This window comes from Aquarana catesbeiana, linkage group LG01, assembly GCF_042186555.1.
Source record: "Aquarana catesbeiana isolate 2022-GZ linkage group LG01, ASM4218655v1, whole genome shotgun sequence".
In the NCBI taxonomy this organism is placed as follows: Eukaryota; Metazoa; Chordata; class Amphibia; order Anura; family Ranidae; genus Aquarana; species Aquarana catesbeiana.
This window is the reverse complement of record NC_133324.1, coordinates 372883665-372905271: the sequence shown is the minus strand read 5'-3', so window position 1 is coordinate 372905271 and position 21607 is coordinate 372883665. Positions and strand designations below refer to the sequence as shown.

The following is a 21607-nucleotide window of genomic DNA, read 5'->3' as shown; positions in this document are numbered from 1 at the left end:
ATGATGCCTGTAACTGCAGGCATCATTCAGATATCGCCACTGAAAGCCGAGGACGTCATATGACGGCCTGCGGTATGGAAGTGGTTAAAGAGCACAACATACAGAGCTATGGGAAATTATAGACACTGACACGCGTACACCTACACAGATGGAACTGGATGGACTATTGTCTTTATTCAACCTTACCTACTAGTTGATATATCAACTTGGGTACAACCAGCCCGCTGGATTTTTTTATGTGATTATTCCAAGCGGCTGTTATAGCTGCTAGCAATAACCACTGTCTTCTCCTGGCAGGGATGGCTTCCCCTTCCTCCCCCCACCCACCGGGAGAACACGATGGCTTAGCAAGAGGGATTTCCCTGTCAACACGGACTGTTGATGGGGGGGACCTTGTCAGAAGCACAGGTTAAACTAGGCCACTTTTGTAAGTTCCTCTAAGACCCCTTTCACACTGGGGCGTCGGGGCCGTCGGTGGTAAAGCGCCGCTATAACACCGCTCCTTCAGTGCTCCAAAGATGCTGCTTGCAGGACTTTTTCTACTGTCCTGCCAGTTCACCGCTCCAGTGTCAAAGCCCTCAGGCTTTGACACTAGAGAGACAGGAGAGGCGCTTTACAGGTGCTATGCAGGTGCTATTTTTAGCACTGTAGCGCCTGTAAAGTGCCTCAGTGTGAAAGGGGTCTAAGGCCCCTTTCACACTGGGGCGTCAGCAGTAAAGCGCTGCTAATTTTAGTGTTGCTTTACCGTCGTTTTTGCGGGGGCTTTTCGGCCGATGGCGGGGCAGATTTAACCCACGCTAGTGGCCGAAAAAGGGTTAAAACAACCCGCATAGCGCTGCTTTGCCGGCGGTTCTGCAGCGGTGCCCATTTAGTTCAATGGGCAGGAGCGGTGTATACACCGCTCCTTCACCGCTCCAAAGATGCTGCTTGCAGGATTTTTTTAATGTCCTGCTAGCGCATCGCTCCAGTATGAAAGCACTCAGGCTTTCACACTGGAGAGACAGGAGAGGCTCATTACAGGTGCTATGCAGGCGCTATTTTTAGTGCTGTAGCGCCTGTAAAGTGCCTCAGTGTGAAAGGGTCTTAGAGTGGCATTTACACAAGACTTAGCAAAACCATAGATACTTCTATATTAATGCTTTGAGAAACTGCACACATTTCACAATCTATGTAAATTTTGCCTTATCTATGTCCTTCCTCATACTATCAAAATTCTAATAATTTTGAAATAAAACGTTTCTTTTATCATTACATACCTTATTTTAGACCCAGCGACATCATCCCTGGGTCTCTGTATCTCTGTGCTTTCCTATGCTTCACTATGCAATAGGGGCAGATCATCAGTTGATGGAAGGGATTGGCAGGGTACTGTACGTGACTTTTTGAAAACCTCACAGCACCCTGCCGCAGTATTCTGAGGATTCCTCAGCCCTGATGCAAGCAGTAGACTGGCTCATGGGAGAAATTTTTTAAATATCAAAATGCCTTGGTGAGTGGGTGGATGTATGCCTGGAGTAGTATGTATTCCTAGGTAGGGTTTATGCATTGCTTGTAAGACTGCCCAAGGTAATGCCCACATGTGACGTTGAGCCTCCATGTTTAAAACCATGCAATCCAGTGAATGAAATGGCTGGACGATGCTGGACGTCCTCCAGCCAGGAAATGAGGCGGGCTCTGACTTGCTGCACCTCATAATGCACACAATAAGAAGCTCACAAAGTGCGGTGAAATCGGAGTAGGCAATTGCAGTACAAGAGTACAAATATGTTAAAGTGTTAAAATATGTAAAGTGCACCTACACTATTATACTGAACTTCTGTAATTCATCCTCCCAAACTAACCGCAATAATACCCTCTACCCAATTTCTTACCCTTGTTCTTATCTGATAAAAATCCTCCTTGGGGCAGTCCTGGATAGCGACTCCACCATCTAGAATGGCCCAATGCTAGCCTAAGCGGTCCTAAAAGGATCTTTGCCCAAGGAGAAGACCTTGCACAGGATGTGGCTCTGACAAGTGGTCCATATGGGTAAGGTGGGGTAGGGGGATGTCAATGCTGTTTTTTAAAGGAAGGTGCGTTAGAGGCGTTTAGTGTAAATGTACAATTGTTCTTCAAGTGTACTCATCCTTGCTTTGAAAAAACATTTTTTTACATAATAGTGGATTTTTATAAAATAACAGAATGCATTCTAAAATCAATAGGACATTTATCCTGTGAAACCGTTTTTTTCCAAGATTTTGAGTCACAAGTAGTATGTGTGTGTGTTTTTTTTTTTTTTTTTTATGGTACTTGTTTTGCAGTTCGGCCTCTGAGCAGAGAGATCACGCTAAGCCAAGCCTACCAGAATATGTGTGCAGGGATGTACAAGGTAAATGTAGACTTTAACCTTACTGTCTTAAATAGAACTGTGAATGTTGGTATAACTTTGTGGATTCAATTGCTATACTGTATGTTGCGTCTTAAATGAGATGCCTATAGTTGGATTTTCATTGTTCTTTTCACTTGCCTAGAAGCAATGTACATCACACATAATGTATACAACTATATATTACTGCTAGGAAAATTTTAAATGTCTTGTTCATTAAAACTTAAAGGACCATATACAGCCACTAGTTTTTATTAAAAAAGGTAGAGTGCTAGAAACACAGTTAGTGCGATATGGAAATCGTTCCAAGGTCCTGGTGTGCCAGTAGGCAAAGTTCATTCACTGCTGAGACCATACCAGGGTTTAGGGGTTCTGGTCTGTATCAGTGTGGACAGCCAGCTGTAGAGAGCAGAAGCGACTCTGTGGCTATGGGTGAGAGAGAGGAGCGGCGCCACTCTGCGTGCAGTATGCCAGTTAAAATAAAAATGTTTAATAAAAGTAAGATCAGCTCACGTTTTGGTGAGATATAATGTGCATGGTATAAGTAGCATGGGCTGCTGTAGTCCAGCAAGGCAGCAGTGGTGGTCAGCAGTTTCCGGTGGTTCCTGAGGCTCCGAGGCTGAAGACGGTCACACATAAAGCACGTCAGCGGTGATGGATGGAAGGCGTGTTTGAGCTCGCGCTTGGAGCATGCGTGCTCCACCAGGCATATATTATGCCATGCACATTATATCTCACCAAAATGTGAGTTGATCTTACTTTTATTAAATATTGAATTTTAACTGACATACTGCACTCAGTGGCGCCGCTCCTCTCACACCCATAGCCACTAGTTTTTGTTTCCCCTTAGACTAATAGGGCAAGATGGCACTTAAAAGCATAAAAAATAAAAAAACACAGATTTTCTTTACCAGTCCTTGTATGTGCATATGCATTTTTTTCTTTTTTCACCTGTTGATCTTGACAGTAACACACTTCCTGTCCTAGAGTGACTGCTCACTTTCTGTAGTGTCTGTTGGGGTGCAGTGCTGTCAATCTAGGCTACTCTCCTGATTTGGACTATAAACACCTTTCTCTCCATCTTCATTATATAGGGGTGGTGGAGATGTTTTGTAGTTGGGGAAGCTGATAAAATTTTTGAGATTATAGTTCTATGCATATGAAATTACAACAACACTGGATTTCTATCAGGATCAGCAAGCATTTTTGTAGGACATTGGTCACTGATCAAAAGTGGATTTATAAGTTAAAAAGACACTAAACCTCCTTTTTTTTTTTTTTTTTTTTTTTTTAAACAAACATTTCATACTTGCCTCCACTGTGCAGTTCGTTTTGCACGGTGTGGCCCCAAACCTCGTCTTCTAGGGTCCCCCGGCGGCGCTTGCGGCTTCTCCTCCCATCGGTAAAACCCCTGGGAGAAGCGCTCTCACGGGGGGTTACCTTGCGAGTCCAGCATTTGCATCTATAGACACAGGATGCCGGACTCGGCCCTGCCCCCCGGTGCCAGCGTCATTCTTTTGATTGATAGCAGCGCAGCCATTGTCTCCCGCTGCTGTCAATCTATCCAATCAAGAGCTGAGAACCCCAGGCAGAGAGGAAGAGCGCGTCTCTGCCAAGGGTTTGAAGGGCTCAGGTGAGTAAAGCTGGGGGGCCGGTCAGTGTCAGAGCCGCCTTATTAGTTTATTATTCACTTCTTCATGTGGTTTTTTTTTTTTTTTCTTTTCTTTTTTCTAAGTACTAGTATATTTGTATGAGCATTTATTTCAACTGGGGCATTCATAATCCAAGCGTGGGCAAATAAAATGTATTTAACTTTTTCTGTATCTGCTGAAAATATTCTCAGCCTGGAAACATAAAACAATGCACCACATCTAAGGACCAATACCGCACAATTTTTATCATATTTTTTTTCTTTCATTTAGATATCCTTTTATTATCTTAAATGTGAATTACTTGTTTTGTAATAGTAAATTAATCCTTCACCCTGTTACAGTGCTGAAGGGCCTGGGGGGATTGAGCAGTGTTTTACATTATTTTACATTATTTCCTTAAGCTCTTACTGATAGAGCAATGTGCTATTACTCTTAAGGCCTGTGGGCTGAGCTATGCATAGCTATTCTGAGAGGGATATCAATGGTGCCAGCATTAGCAGCTACATCTTGACAACACTACAGTGATTTTTATTGCAGAAAGTGTCTTCCTAATAAAGGAAGTTCCTGTCCAATTGTTCTATTGGCAGAATCAACATACATTTGCTCATTATTATAGGAAGTACTGAGAGAGTGCCTTAGGAATGCCATACATGACTTACCTTTTTTTTCCCCCCCATTCAACCAGCGTGTTGAAAAAAAATAAAAGAACCAGTTCCCCCATACACACATTCCATGTAGATGGGGGGGGGGGGGGGTCACCCCCACTAAGCTATTGTATTCTGATAATGATCAGTGTTGTCAGGAACCATAAATTAGGCTGAGACAGAAATGCAGTAAAAATAACACCTTTTTAATGTAATGGCAAAAATGGTACAGATCAGTCAACTTAGTCAAAACCTAAGCCAGGGATCGAAAGCCAAGGCGGGTGTAGTCAGACCGGCAAGTAATCAGGAAACCAGAGATCAGCATAGTTTGAGACAGAACAGGAACCAGAAGGGACGTCAGCCGGGCAAAATCTTTCACAGGAACACAGCAGAAAAACTCCAGATATGTTTGACCAGGCAAAGGCAGGAAAGGAATGAACAAGGCAGTTTAAATAGCCAGAAGGGGATGGCTGTTGGTAGTACTGATGAGCAGATAACCAGGTGAGCCACTGAGGAATCAATGTGTGCTGACAATTATCTGACAGCTGAGCACAGAGAAGAGGGATGCTAAGAGCCCAGCCCTGACATTTTGCAGGCTATAGTCAGTGGCACTGGTTGTTTGGGAAAAGCCTGACAGGCTAGTTCTACACAAGTCGATCGACTTGTGCACATCCAGTTAGCCTCTATAGTGGATGTACAGAGTCTACACACCCCTGTTAAAATTTCAGATTTCTGTGATGTAAAACAAATGAGACACAGATAAATCATTTCAGAACTTTTTCCACCTTTTTAGAGCCCTTTCACACTGAGGCGCGAGCCACGTTCGCTGTAAAGCGCCGCTCTTTTTGGCAGCGCTGTGCGGGCGGGGCGTTTTTAACCCCAAAGAAGGGGGTTAAAAGCACTAGAAAAGCGCTGCCCATTGATTTCAATGGCAGGGGTGGTTTAGGAGCGGTGTATACACTGCCCCAAAGACACTGCTTTCAGGACTTTTTTTTTCCGTCCTGCAAGCGCACCGCCCCAGTGTGAAAGCACTCACGCTTTCACACTGGGGAGGCAGTTTACAGGCTCTATTTTTAGCGCTAAAACGCCTGTAAAGAGCCTTCAGTGTTAAAGGAGTGTAATGTGACCTATAAACTGTACAACGCAATTGAAAAACAAACTGAAATCTTTTAGGGGGAAAGTAAAAATAAACTAAAATAATGTGGTTGTATAAGTGTGCACACCCTCTTATAACTGGGGAAGTAGCTGTGTTCAGAATTAAGCAATCACATTCAAACTCATGTTAAATAGGAGTCAGTACACACCTGCCATCATTTAAAGTCCCTCTGATTAACCCCAAATAAAGTTCAGCTGTTCTAGTAGGTCTTTCCTGACATTTTCTTAGTCGCATCCTACAGCAAGAGCCATGGTCTGCAGTGAGCTTCCAAAGCATCAGAGGGATCTCATTGTTAAAAGGTATCGGTCAGGAGAAGGGTACAAAAGAATTTCCAAGGCATTAAATATACCATGGAACACAGTGAAGACAGTCATCAAGTGGAAAAAATATGGCACAATGGTGACATTACTAAGAACTGGACGTCCCTCCAAAATTGATGAAAAGACTAGAAGAAAACTGGTCAGGGAGGCTGTCAAAGGGCCTACAGCAACATTAAAGGAGCTGCAGGAATATCTGGCAAGTACTGGCTGTGTGACAACAATCTCCTGTATTCTTCATATGTCTGGGCTATGGGGTAGAATGGCAAGACGGAAGCCTTTTCATACAAAGAAAAACATCCAAGCTTGGCTAAATTTTGCAAAAAGACAGCTGAAGTCTCCCAAAAGCATGCAGGAAAATGTTTTATGGTCTGATGAAACCAAGGTTGAACCTTTTACCCATATTTCCAAAAGATATGTTTGGTGCAAAAATAACACTGCACATCACCAAAAGAACACCATACCCACCGTAAAGCATGGTGGTGGCAGCATCATGCCTTGTGGCTGGTTTTTCTTCAACTGGAACAGGGGCCTTAGTCAAGATAGAGGGAATTATGAACAGATCCAAATACCTTCAGGCTTCTGCCAGAAAGCTGAACATGAAGAGGAACTTCAGCTTTCAGCATGACAACGACCCAAAGCATCCATCCAAATGAACAAAGGAATGGATTCACCAGAAGAAGTTTAAAGTTTTGGAATGGCCCAGACCTTTATCTGACTGAAAATCTGTGGGGTGATCTGAAGAGGGCTGTGCACAGCAGATGCCCTGCCTATTCTTCTTTGCAAAGTGTGCCATGCTGATAGACTCATACCCAAAAAAAATGAGTGCTGTAATAAAACCAAAAGGTATTGGTATAAGTGTGTGCACACTTCTGCAACCATATTATAGTGTGTGTTTTTTTTTTGTTTTTTTTTTTTTACCTCCCTCCACCTAAAAGATTTCACTTTGTTGTTCAACTGAGTTGTACAGTTTATAGGTCACATTAAAGGTGGAAAAAGTTCTGAAATTATTTGTTTTTTTTTTTTTTTTTTTTACATCACAGAAAACTGACGTTTTAACAGGGGTGTGTGGACTTTTTTTTTATATCCACTGTACATGGATTGAAATTCGGCTGGTCCTTGCTGAACTGGCAGAACTCCGATCCATGTATGACCGGCTTTACTGGTATGGACAGCCTACATATATTTGATTTTATAATTTGACTACAAGTCTATTTTAGTTTGTTCACACCAGTGCAGTGTGAACCTAGCTTTAACCACTTACCGACCGGCCATTGTATATATACGTCATTTCTTTGAAGGTGGATATCTCGGTAACGGCAGCAGCTGCTGCCACAACTGAGGTATCGATCTTTAGGGCCGGCGGTTCTGTGTACGATAATGGTGGTCTCTGCGGCGGATTTGCTGTTGGCGGCAGGAGAGGTGCCGCCCCCTTCCGCCGCTCTCCTGCGCCCTCCGTCGGTAGCGGCTGAGGCGATCAGGACCTGTCACGTCCGTGGTATGGAGACGAGTCAGGGGAAGATGGCCCCCACCCGTCTACATACGATAGGAGGGCAGAAGCAACGTCCCATACGTTTTTGTTTTTTTTTTTTTGCATTTAAGTCCAAATATGAGATCTGAGGACTTTTTGACCCCAGATCTCATATTTAAGAGGTCCTGTCATGCTTTTTTCTATTACAAGGGATGTTTACATTCCTTGTAATAGGAATAAAAGTGATCCAAATTAAAAAAAAAAAAAAAACTGAAAAAATAAATAAAATAAAGTAAAATAAATAAGAAAACAAAAAAAAATTTTTTTTTAAGTGCCCCGTCACGACGAGCTCCCGCGCAGAAGCGAACGCATACGTGCGTAGCGCCCACATATGAAAACGGTGGTCAAACCACACGTCAGATATCGCCACGACCGGTCGAGCGAGAGCAATAATTCTAGTCCTAGACCTCCTCTGTAACTCAAAATATGCAACTTGTAGAATGTTTTAAACGTCGCCTATGGATATTTTTAAGGGTAAAAGTTTGACGCCATTCCACGAGCGGGCGCAATTTTGAAGCGTGACATGTTGGGTATCAATTTACTTGGCGTAACATTATATTTCACAATATAAGAAAAAATTTGGCTAACTTTACTGTTGTCTTATTTTTTTAATTCAAAAAATGAATTTTTTCCAAAAAAAAGTGTGCTTCTAAGACCGCTGCGCAAATACGGTGCGAAAAAAAGTATTGCATTGACCGCCATTTTATTCTCTAGGGTGTTAGAACCCCCAAACATTATATATTGTTTTTTTTCTAAGTAATTTTCTAGCAAAAAAAAACCTATTTTAAACATGTAAACACCTAAAATCCAAAACGAGGCTGGTCCTTAAGTGGTTAAGGAGACCCTCTAATTTTGTCTATTCACGGCAAAGTGAGTCTCTTTTTTTAGAGTCCACACCTTGACCCACTTATGCTCTCCTTGCCCACCCTCCCACATTGCTCTGTTAATCAAGGGTCAACCCAGTATATTATGCCGTTGACAATAATATTATTATTATACAGTATTTATATAGCAATAATAGTGTTGTTGACCTTGTCTTCACATAATACTGTACGGGCCTAGTGATCGGCAACTAGGCCCATGCACTGCATCATGGGAAGAGTTCACATGCTTTCCCATATTCAAAAGCACCAGGTATGGCATTAAGATTCTGAAGGAACGGTAGGAAAGCGAGGTGAACATGAGTATAAGTGGGGTGGTGAATGGGTTTTAAAGAGATTTTGTCACTTTGGCCCTTAAAGAACAACTTCAGGAAGCTCTGTTTATAGAGACTGCAGAATTTCTGTATGGCTACCATTCTACCTCAATACACCATGGTTTCTATCTTTGTACAACTTATCCAAAAATAATGAATCCTGGATTCATATGTATCACTTTCAATAAAAGTGGGCTGTGAATATCCTTTTCAACCACTAGATGGTGCTATGCACAGAAGCTGTGTGCTTAGAGGTACGAATAGTAACCGCGTTTACATAGTGTACACTCCTTTCTTGCTCTCTTAAAGATTTGCCTACAGATGATCACAAAAACGTTGCTACAATATATTTCTACACATTTAGTGGGTGGTTATGCAGTTGCATAATTTTTGGCTGAATCTGAAGATCCAACCCTTTCACTACCAGATGAGTTTTTTTAAATTTTGCACACTTTTACAAAAAATCGTTTTAGGCCTGATTACATAAAACCCCCAAACCATTATATATTTTCTGAAAGCGGACACCTTAGAGAACAAGTTAGTGGTAGTTCCAATTTTTTTTATGCCACGCGATATTACCGCAGAGGTCTAGGAAATGTATTATTTCAGTAAAAAAAATACACAGTTTATTTTAGGGTACACAAAAGTACCCAATTTCTTCAAAAATATAGATGTGGTTGCACTGAGTAAATGGGATACCCAACATGTTAAACTTAAAATTTTCGTGCGCCCCGTGAAATCGAGACAAACTTCAGTACTCTATTTTCCATAGGCGACGCTTTAAGCCCCTACAGGTCATAAAATTATTGTTTAGACTAGGTCTGGTGCTAGAAATATTACTCACTCAGACGCACGTGGGTATCGCCATCATGATTTTCACTTTGCATTACATTTTTTCCCGGCAAAGCTGGCCGTGAACACTGGCGGTCAAAGACGTTGCTTTCTGAGCCAACAACAAGGAGGGGAGGAGAGCGGGCGTGAGTCGGCTCAGCTCCCTCCTCTCTGCGCCACCCCCTATGCCAGTCCTAGGTCCGCAGCTGTGCAAGAGCGGCACAGTATACAGGGGGGGTGGTGTTTTATCAAAAGGGTTAAAGGGTTAACTCCACTTTTGTTGGGCAAAATATAGCGCATAAAATTGCCACACAAGCCATATTTAACCTCTCTGTCAGATTTTTGATGCTCAAAGCGGTACAATTGTTTTGCATAGAAATGTGGCGTTTTATATTGTAGGCCTGTAATTCTTAGGAATAACTCACTTAAATCTGTCCAAACGAGTCTAGTAGACATCCCGGGTATGATAAAGTTTGAAACACAAAATCATACATTTTAATATAAATAACTGTAAATAATTATAAAAATATAATATTTATTCAATAATGTAATCAAATCAAAAACACTGAAATTTTCTCAGTCGCAGAATTGTTGCTGTCATCACTTTCAGTGTCTGGTGACAAATTTCCCCACGATTCACTATCGCTCAATTCTGCAAGTGATTCTAATTTACTTTCCTTGTTTTCTAGCTGGTTTAAAACCGCTTTTGACGTAAAGGGATGCTTTTTTGGATTCCATGGACAGTCTCAAGTTTCCAGGCAGAAAAAAACAGTATAATATAAAAGTGCAGGCAGGGCACTGGACAATACATTAGGGACAAAAGGATGTGAAATGATTTCATACAGTAATGTAATCTTACAGATTACAGTGTCTTGTGTACATTTTTGAATTTGCCGTCGGGCTACGCCCCCCCCATGCGTTGCGACGCTCGCAGGGAATGGAGCCCAGAACAGTAATGAATCCTGCGGATGATCTGGCGTAGGACGTCGCAGGATCCTGGGGACAAGGCAGGTACCCTGTACCAGGATACTGCAAAGCAATCCTGAGTGTGGCTTGAGGTTACCGCTTTTGGTATTGAAAATTAACCCCGAGCCACACTTGGGAATACTGCTAGGGAGGTTAATGCTATTAAAAATGACCTTTCCTTTTCAGTCTACAGCTCTGTATATTTCTGTACAATACAATGCAATATGGCAATCTGGATGCCTTCTGTATGGAGTTGGTGTACAGAACGCCCCCAGAAAATGTCTTTATGGTTGGGGAGCCATGATTGCTGTATTTAAATTGCTGCACCACTGTTCAGTAAATAAGCAAACTTATACAAATGGATTACTGACAGTCATGATAAACTCAAAAAGAGGTTTACATTTCTAACAAAAATAAGGATAGCATCTGATCTAAAATGTAATTTCTTAATTGTCTGAAATTTTACATTTGCTATTTAGACAATGATTGCCTTTGACATGGATGGCAAAGTGAGAAAACCAAAATTTGAGCTGGACAGTGAACAAGTTCGGTATGAACACAGATTTGCACCATTCAACAGTGTTATCACTCCACCACCAGTGCATTATTTACAGTTTAAAGTAAGTTTCTATTTTTACTTAAATATGCTCATAAAAAATGGAGGACTTGTTTGAAACCCTGCCGTGTCAAAGTGTGGATGCTCAGACCTATCTTCTGTCCTTGGCCTGCTGCGGTACAATATGCCGCTTTCTTATTGGTAACAGATTAATCAGATTGGCCCTAAGTAACCACACTTTTCTGTCAGGTCAACCCCTGGCTTATGTAAAAACTGTGGCTGGAATAACATTAAAGTGTGTGGGATTTTTAAAATTTTTTTAAAAGGTTGTGGGCTGGGCGGCTTTGTTGCATTATAAGCATGGTACGATATTATCCTGCTGGCTGTTTCCTGTGTTTCAGGTATGTGCCCTCATTACAGCAGTTGAAGGGTGCTATATGCTAAGTAAAATAAAATACATTTATGTGTGACTGTGTATTTTACTAAATCCAGTGTATTGAAAGTCCCAGTTACGAGCCCCACCTCTGACACCTGAGAGTAAATGAAAACAAAATGACATTTTTTGTTGGGATAGGACTCACTGTCATGTTGGATATAGATCTATGTACAGAGCACAAACTAAAAGGGCTGTGTTTATTGTGATGTAGTAGTAGTAGTACAGGCATCTGTATAGTGAAAACCATTTTATGTATTACATATTGTACATTCACATCAGTCCCTGCCCTCAAGCCGCTTAGTCTGCGGTCTTTAACTTATGTGCATACATAAACGCCCACACTTACTTGGACCAATTTAGCCAATTCACCTACCAGCATGTCTTTTGGAGTGTGGGAGGAAATTGGAGTATCCGGAGGAAACCCACACAAGCACAGGGAGAACATGTAAACTCCGTGTAGGTAGTGTCCTGGGTGGGATTTGAATCAAAGACCCCAGAGCTGCAAGGAAGAAGTGCTAGCCGTTTTGAAGTCGTATACATCAATGCTGATCTGTCCCTGGATGTTAGGGGTTGCTGCACAGAATTCTATGTGTATTATTAGATTATATAATAAAATGCTCCATGCACTATACTCAGATTTTATCACTGTTAAAGGTAAATTCAGCTAAATTATTCCTCTGGTTTCTTAGCTATGCACATAAATTGTTACCTTAGGAAATGTTACTTCCCTGCTGAAATATGTGGTCTGATCTGTCTTGCTTTCACTTCCAAGGAAATGTCTGATTTAAACAAGTACAGTCCCCCACCCCAGGCTTCAGATTTGTACATGGCAGCAAGCAAACATTTTCAACAAGCAAGGATGATTTTAGAAAATATTCCAAATCAAGACCAAGAGGTGAATTTTTAGTTTACTTATTTGCAACATAGTGTCTGAGATTATCTGTAAAATGCCACTTTTACTCCTAGGGTATTTGCACTTCTTCTTTTTTTTTTTTTTTTTTTTTTTTTTCCTTTTTTTACTTTTGTCATGCTGTGGTGTAAACTATACAGGTGATACTCGAAAAATTAGAATATCGTGCAAAAGTTGATTTATTTCACTAATGCAACTTAAAAGGTGAAACTAATATATGAGATATACTCATTACATGCAAAGAAAGATAGTTCAAGCCATGATTTGTCATAATTGTGGTGATTATGGCTTACAGCTCATGAAAACCCCAAATCCACAATCTCAGAAAATTAGAATATTACATGCAATCAATAATAAAAAAGGATTGTACATAGAACAATATCAGACCTCTGAAAAGTATAAGCATGCATATGTACTTTGTACTTGGTTTGGGCCCCTTTTGCAGCAATTTCTGCCTCAATGCGGCGTGGCATGGAAGCTATCAGCCTGTGGCACTGCTGTTATGGAAGACCAGGATGCTTCAATAGCGGCCTTCAGCTCTTCTGCATTGTTCGGTCTCATGTCTCTCATCTTTCTCTTGGCAATTCTCTATAGATTCTCTATGGGGTTCAGGTCAGGCGAGTTTGCTGGCCAATCAAGCACAGTAATCCTACGGTCATTGAACCAGGTTTGGTGCTTTTGGCAGTGTGGGCAGGTGCCAAGTCCTGCTGGAAAATAAATTAGGCATCCAAAATCTCCTGGTAGACGGCTGCGTTGACCCTGGACTTAATGAAGCACAGTGGACCAACACCAGCAGGTGACATGGCTCCCCAAATCAACACAGACTGTGGAAACTTCACACTGGACTTCAAGCATCTTGTGTGTGCCTCTCCATTCTTCCTCCATACTCTGGGTCCTTGGTTTCCAAATGAGATGCACAATTTGCTCTCAGCAGAAAAGAGGACTTTGGACTACTGAGCAACAGACCAGGTCTGTTTTTCTTTAGCCCAGGTAAGACACTTCTGACGTTTGTTGTTCAGGAGTGGCTTGACAAGAGGAATATGACATTTGAAGCCCATGTCCCGTCTGTGTGTGGTGGCTCTTAATGCACTGACTCCAGCCTCAGTCCACTCCTTGTGAAAGTCCCCAACACTTTTGAATGGCCTTTTCCTGACAATCCTCTTCAGGCTGCGATCATCCCTTCTGCTTGTGCACCTTTCTTCCACACTTTTCCCTTCCACAGAACTTTCTATTAATGTGCTTTGATACAGCACTTTGGGAACAACCAACTTCTTTTGCAATTACCTTTTGAGGCTTTCCTTCCTTATGGAGGGTGTCGATGATGGTTTTCTGCAAAACTGTCAGGTCAGCAGTCTTTCCCATGATTGTGATTCCTACTGAACCAGACTGAGAGACCATTTCAAGGCTCAGGAACCCTTTGCAGGTGTTATGGCTTAATTAGCTGATTAGAGTGGGACACTTTGAGCCTAGAATATTGCACCTTTTCACAATATTCTAATTCTCTGAGATTGTGGATTTGGGGTTTTCACGAGCCATAATCATCACAATTATGACAAATCACGGATCACGGCTTGAACTATCTTGCTTTGCATGTATATCTCATATTTCACCTTTTAAGTTGCATTAGTGAAATAAATGAACTTTTGCACGATATTCTAATTTTTCGAGTATCACCTGTATTGTTACAACAAATGTATTTGTCCTGGGACTTTAAATGAGCCACAGCACATACGACTTATGAATAACTAGTTTCCAACTTTGTTTAATGAATAAATATTGCATACACAAAGAGGATGAAATGGTAATGAGCTGATTTGTAATTAAGCCATATTAATGCATTTCATACCTAATATAATGTTGACCATATACAATCCAACTGGCAATACATGATTAACACAAACCTTGCATCCATTGTTTCGTGACTTTGTGCACTCTTCAGGAGTAGATGTGTAGTATCTAACCACTTCCGCCCGGGATCATTTGGCTGGCAAAAGACCGGAGCACTTTTTGCGATTCGGCACTGCGTCGCTTTAACTGACAATTGTGCGGTCATGCGTCATGGTTAACAAACAAAATTGACGTCCTTTTTTCCCCACAAATAGAGCTTTCGTTCTACATATTTTTGGTAAAAAAAAAACGCAATAAGCATTTGGTTTGCGCAAAAGTTATAGAGTCTACAAAATAGGGGATAGTTTTTTTATGGCATTTTTATTAATATTTTTTTTTACTAGTAATGGCGGCGATCAGCGATCTTTTTTTTTTTTTTTTTTTTTTTATCGTGACTGCGACATGGTGGACAGATCGGACACTTTTGGCGCTATTTTGGGACCATTCACATTTATACAGCGATCAGTGCAATTAAAAATGCATTGATTACTATGTAAATGTGACTTAGCAGTGAAGGGGTTGACCACTAGGGGGTGCTGTAGGGGTTAAGTGTGTCCTAGGGAGCGATTCTAACTGTGGGGGGGCTGGGCTATGTGTGACACGACACTGATCACCGCTTCCTATCTGTGAGACGATCGTGGGTATCCCCGTGTACATAGAGTCCGTAGGACCCGCGATCACACTCATGGAGCTCGCGGCGGCACACCCGCAAGCCGCTTCTCAAAGGGAACATACAGGTACGTTAATATGCCTGTACATGCCCTTCTGCCGACTTGTAGCGGCGTGAGCCGGTCGGCAAGCGGCTAAGGTAAAACATCAGACATGTAACACCTACTGGTACTGTGCCTTGAAAAAGTATACATACCCCTTGACGTTTTGTCATGTTACAACCAAAAAGGTAAATGTATTTTATTGGGTCTTTGTGATAAACCAACACAAAGTGGCACATAATTGTAAAGTGGAAGGAAAATTATAAATGGTTTTAATTTTTTTTTTTTTTTTTTTACAAATAGCTGAAAAGTGTGGCGTGCATTTGTATTCAGCCCCCTTTTACTCTGATACCCTAACTAAATTCTAGTGGAACCAATTGCATTCAGAAGTCACCTAATTGGTAAATAAAGTCCACCTGTGTGTAATTTAATCTCAGTATAAATACAGTTGTTCTGTGAAGCCCTCAGATTTGTTAAAGAACCTTCGTGAACGAATGGCATCTCAAAGGCCAAGGAACACACCAGACAGGTCAGGGATAAAGTTGTGGAGAAGTTTAAAGCAGGGTTAGGTTATAAAAAAATATCCCAAGCTTTGAACATCTCATGGAGCACTGTTCAATCCATCATCCGAAAATGGAAAGAGCATGACACAACTGCAAACCTACCAAGACATGGCCGTCCACCTAAACTGACAGGTAGGGCAAGGAGAGCATTAATCAGAAGCAGCCAAAAGGCCCATGGTAACTCTGGAGGAGCTGCAGTGATCCACAGCTCAGTTGGGAGAATCTGTCCACAGGACAACTATTAGTTGTGCACTCCACAAATCTGGCCTTTATGGAAGAGTGGCAAGAAAGCCATTGTTGAAAGAAAGCCATAAGAAGTCCGTTTGCAGGAAGCCATGTGGGGGACACAGCAAACATGTGGAAGAAGGTGCTCTGGTCAGATGAGACCAAAATTAAAGTCCCAGGACAATCAAATTAAATGGAGATATTGATAAAGGGATGGAGGTACATTACGGGGTGTACCAGGCCACATTCACATAATGGCTTTGCTTATTCTTGGCATGGTGAGGGTCCTTCCTTCCTATTTTAACATCCAAAATATGTATATAAGGATTGAGAGACTCAAAAAAATTGGTGGACATTGTGGACACTTAATGAGGAAAAAATCATTAAAGTATAAGTTTTATTACAACATGATTAAAAAACAAATAAAGAAAATACAAACAACCTGTATAGACAGTTACCCTATGATGCAGTTACAGAGGGAAGAGGAAAGCGGAAAGCTGTATACACCGGAGCAGCTTCCAAGGGGGTGTAAACTCTCCCTCGCCTACACGACATTATCTGTTTGGGCCTCAACAATAGGTCTCTTCCCATTTGGGATAAGTGTTAAACTTATACAATCAGATGTGCTTTCGGCTTTCATAATTTTATTTCAAGGGTTATTTGCTACATCTCACTATGCAATGCCACATTAGGTGGTGCACCCATTATTATACAAATGTAACGCTCTAAACATAGGGGTGTCTAGGTTTCGCCAGATTTATAGTAACACAAAAAAATGTACACTTCCTTTGAGAAACCTTAACTGGATTGTGTTTCCTCAGGTCAACGAGATTTTGAAGGTTGCCAAAAACAACATAGTAGTGATGAAATTACTTGCTGGTGGTCACAAAAAGGATTCAAAGGTAATCTTCGAGAATTTCGATTTCGATTATGATTTGACCACTGGGCACTTAAACCCCTTTAATAACCAGACCAATTTTCAGCTTTTGGTGCTCTCATTTTGAATGACAATTACTCAGTCATGCAACACTGTATCTATATGAAATTTTTGTCCTTTTTTTCACACAAATAGAGCTTTCTTTTGGTGGTATTTAATCACCGCTGGGTTCTTTATTTTTTGCGCTATAAAAGAAAAAAGACTGAAAAATCTGTAAAAAAAAAAAATGCATTTTTCTTCATTTCTGTTATAAAATTTTGCAAATTAGTAATTTTTCTTCATATATTTTGGCCAAAATTTATACTGCTACATATCTTTGGTAAAAATAACCCAAATTGGTGGATATTATTTGGTCTTTGCGAAAGTTATAGAGTCCAAAAGCTATGGTGCCAATATCTGAAAATTGATCACACCTAAAGTACTTACGGCCGATCTAATTTCTTGAGACCCTAACATGCCAGAAAAGTACAAATACCCCCCAAATGACCCCTTTTTGGAAAGAAGACATTCCAAGGTATTTAGAAAGATGCATGGTGAGTTTTTTGAAGTTGTCATTTTTACCCACAATTCTTTGCAAAATCAAGTTTTTTACTTTTTTTTTTTTTTTTTTTTCACAAAATTGTCATATTAGCAGGTTATTTCTCTCACACAGCATATGCATACCACAAATTACACCCCAAAACACATTCTGCTATTACTCCCGAGTACGGTGATACCACATGCGTGAGATTTTTACACAGCGTGGCCACATACAGAGGCCCAACATGCAGGGAGCACCTTCAGGCGTTCTGGAGCACCCAGGCCAATTCTGACATTTCTCTCCTACATGTAAAAATCATTTATTAGCTAGAAAATTACATAGAACCCCAAAACATTATATATGTTTTTTTTTTAGCAAAGACCCTAGAGAATACAATGGTGGTCATTGCAACTTTTTATCTCGCATGGTATTTGCGCAGCAATTTTTTTAACGCGTTTTTTTTTTTTTTTGGAAAAAAAAAGTTTTTTGCTTTAAAAAAAAAAAAAACAGTAAAGTTAGCCGAATGTTTTTGCATAATGTGAAAGATGAAGTTATGCCGAGTAAATAGATACCCAACATGTCACCTTTCAAAATTGCACGCGCTTGTGGAATGGCGCTAAACTTCGCTACTCAAAAATCCCCATAGGCGACGCTTTAAAATTTTTTACTGGTTACATGTTTTGAGTTAGAGGAGGTCTAGGGCCAAAATGATTGCTCTCACTCTACCGATCCCAGCGATACCTCACATGTGTGGTTTGAACACCGTTTTCATATGTGGGCGGGACTGGCGTATGCGTTCGCTTCTGCATGCGAGCACATGGGGACAGGGGCGCTTTAAAAATTTTTATTTTATTTTTATTGTTCATTTTACATTATTTATTTTAGTTTGCTTTTTTTCCCAAAAAAAAAATGTTTTGACCACTTTTATTCCTAATAGGAATATGGCATGACAGGTCCTCTTTACAGTGAGATATGACCCCCACATCTCACCTCTAGGCTGGGAAGCCTGAAATAAAAAAAAAAAATAAAAAAAAAGATCCTGGCTTCGATCGTAGTGGTGAATTGGTAGAAGCACCGGAGGGTGGCGGGAGGGGGGGACATCCTGTAAGAATGATCAAGCAGTGGAACAGCCGCTATGATCGTTCTCATGGTGTAGGGAATCGCCGGCTGAAAAAGCTTATATCTGAATGATGCCTGTAGCTGCAGGCATTATTCAGATATCCCGCACAAAGTCAAGGACGTTGTATGGCAGCCGGTGGGCGGGAAGTGGTTAAAACGCATTTTTTTTTTTTTTAACACAAAGTTGTCCATTTATACAATATTTCTAACACATAGCATGTACACATACCAAAAATGACACCCCAAAATAGATTCTCCTACTCCTGAGTACGGCGATACCTCATGTGTGAGACTTCCACAGCCTGGCCACATATAGTACGGCTGGGTATGGCTGAGTATTGCGGGGTATTGCAGGGTATCGCCGAGTATGACTGGGCATGGCTGGGTACTGCAGAGTACTGCGGGGTACTGCAGAGTACTACGGGGGTATTGCAGAGTATTGCACAGTATTCTGGGGCATTGCAGAGCCATAGGGATGGCTGAGCATAGATGGATGGCTGGATGTCACTGTGCAGTGCTGTGGGCACTACACATCCAGCCCACAGCGCTGCAGCCATCCATCCATCCCCTCTCCGCTCACAGTGTACCGATCGGTACACAGGAGGGGAGGAGAGGAACCTGCGTCATGAGATGACGCCGGTTTGTTTACGTGTGATCGCTGCGTTATTTGACAGAGCGATCACATGGTAAACGGCCGCGATCAGCGGCCATTTAACGGGATCCGAGATGCGCCGGGTCCTCTGGACCCGGCGGTCACGGATGTGTTCAGGTCCACGCCCCAGGAGGTGTGTGAGTGTCTGCAGCCGTCATTCGGCTATGGGCCGGTTGTTAAGTGGTTAATATACCCAGTTTTTATTCTCCCTGTGATGTGATGCTCCCTAAAATGTCTGGCAGTTAGTTCTGAACAGAGGTAAGGAAAGGTTAAAGTCTTGGTCTAGTTTTTAATGTGATGTGTCCTTCACATCCTGTCTTGGTGACATGATGACACACACAGAGAAAGCAGGGACAAAGATGGGAAGAGGCGTTTAGAGAAGTGTTGGACATTTTTATTTTTTATCATCTTTCATGATGTCACGGAAACAGGAAGTAGTTCAATAACATTTCAACATGGGCACAGAACAATTGACGTTTCAAAACTTCTTCACTCAATTGTAACTTAAGAAAATGTTTGGGGGCTTTTATTTTGGTTAATAAACGGACAAATACTAAGCAAATAATATGAAAGTATTATGGAAGTATAGTAGAACATCTTTCTAGCATTTGCTGGACGTGACTATGAAGTAATGCACACCCGTCTAATCAGATTCTTTGCCAATACAGCAAAATATATTTGTTCCGCTTACAAAAATGTTAAATGTAACTAAAGCTAGCCATACATTAGTGGTTTTATAAAGGAACGTTCTTACGGAAGTTCCCATCTGTACATTTACTGCCTTGATGAATGTCCTTCAAAAACGCTTCAAAATGTTGTATGCATTTAACTTTAGATTTTGGAATGAATGTCAATCCAAATGAAAACCACTTACACTATTAAAAACCAGTTTGTTCAAGAAAAAATTTCCATCCTGCTCCTTCACGTTTACTAGTCACTGAGGTTGAAAACAATTGTAGATTTGACGACACTGAAAACTTCTGGAATATTTATTCTATTTTTGAAAGGAAATTCTTAATGTATGGCTAGCTTGAAGCTGATTTCTAGCTTTTCTGTCACTTATAGGCCTTGTGCACACAGAGCTTAAATAAATGCCGCTTATACAGGCATTCAGCTTTTTTTTTTTTTTTTTTTTTCTTTTTTTTTCTTTTTTTTCTTGTAAAACCTTTCTGGTTTTACATCAGGAAAAGGCAGTGTTGAGGTCCAGGACGTTCTTCTTGCCTAAGGTAGTTTCTGTTATCACATTATTATTCTGTCTCTCTAGATGTTTTGGCCTGGTATGCTGTCGGCTTCAGGCATAAGGTCCTTTAAAGTTATATTAAAGGCTAAAATAAAAAAAAAAAGTTATACTCTGTAGTGGTTTTGCACAGAGCAGCCCAATCCTCCTCTTCTCAGGTCCCCTGCCGGCTCTACTTGCTGCTGCTCCTCTTTTCTGAGTGACCCCATTGCAAGTCATTTCCTATAGGAGCACTTGCCCGTGCTCGCTCCCGCACCCTACTCTGAGTGAATGTAAGACGCACAGAATAGGGCTTGGCTTAACCGCATCCAATTCGCATAACGTGAATTGGACCGGCTTTTAATGGAGCCGGTTCATACATGTGTGGGGCAGGCACAGTGCAGTTTAAAAAAAAAAAGGGTTTTGTGTGATTTTGAGTCCAGTTCAGTTGCGATTTCTGGTAAAAATTTGTACTTGAACCAGTGAACAGAACTGCACCGGACTGCCGCACTGAAACCGCGGCTGCATACGTGTGAACCCAGCCTTAGGGTTTTGTTTGCCGTGTTGGCTGTCCTTCATTTGGACCTTCCGAAGGTTTAAGATGCCCTGTGTCCCTCAATTGATAAAGGAGGAAAAAAAAAATCTTAGGTGACTGTAGGCACAGGAGTGTCTAGGTACATGAAGTGAACTGCTTCTTTTCCAAATTAAAAAGGTACAACTTTAAGTATACTGCTTAGGCACAATTCTAATTTCTAGATATTACCTAGAACATTGCATAGCTTAACTTGTTGAGGTCCAAGAGGCCGGGTTCACATATGCTGCGGCCGTGCTTCAGTGCATGGGGTCCAGTGCGTCCCTGTTCACGGATTCAGGTGCGAATCGGGTCCAAATTTTTGCCTGAATTCGCACCTGAATCTGAACCAAAGATGCACATGACCCTTTTTAAATGCGGACCGTAGCTGCCCGGAGCTGTGTGAACCTCCTCCACTGAGGGCGGGTCACAATCTCCTGTCATGCAAATTGGATGTAGGGGAAACCCCCGCATCCAATTCACATATGTGTGAACCCATCCTGACTTTCTCCTCCTCCCCAATATGCAGCACTGGCTGTTGAGTGGGACCGTTCCTAAACCCAAGTGCCGTTGATGGGGAATAGGGTGGTAGTGGGGTCATTAGCCTTGTATAAGTTCTAATCAGACTGATTTTAGAGCTTACTAATA

General features: G+C 41.4%; 1 protein-coding gene across 4 annotated transcripts in view; it reads left to right on the top strand.

Annotated features, from left to right (window-relative positions):
* Positions 1-21607, top strand: part of NAA35 (N-alpha-acetyltransferase 35, NatC auxiliary subunit) — a 70206-nt gene that overhangs the window by 48164 nt on the left and 435 nt on the right. For all 4 annotated transcript variants that reach the window (XM_073633494.1, XM_073633483.1, XM_073633505.1 and 1 more), the window contains exons 19-22: positions 2301-2368; positions 11137-11277; positions 12422-12544; positions 16766-16846. In XM_073633494.1, the coding sequence (XP_073489595.1) occupies positions 2301-2368; positions 11137-11277; positions 12422-12544; positions 16766-16846 (413 nt within the window). The remainder of the gene's footprint in view (positions 1-2300; positions 2369-11136; positions 11278-12421; positions 12545-16765; positions 16847-21607) is intronic.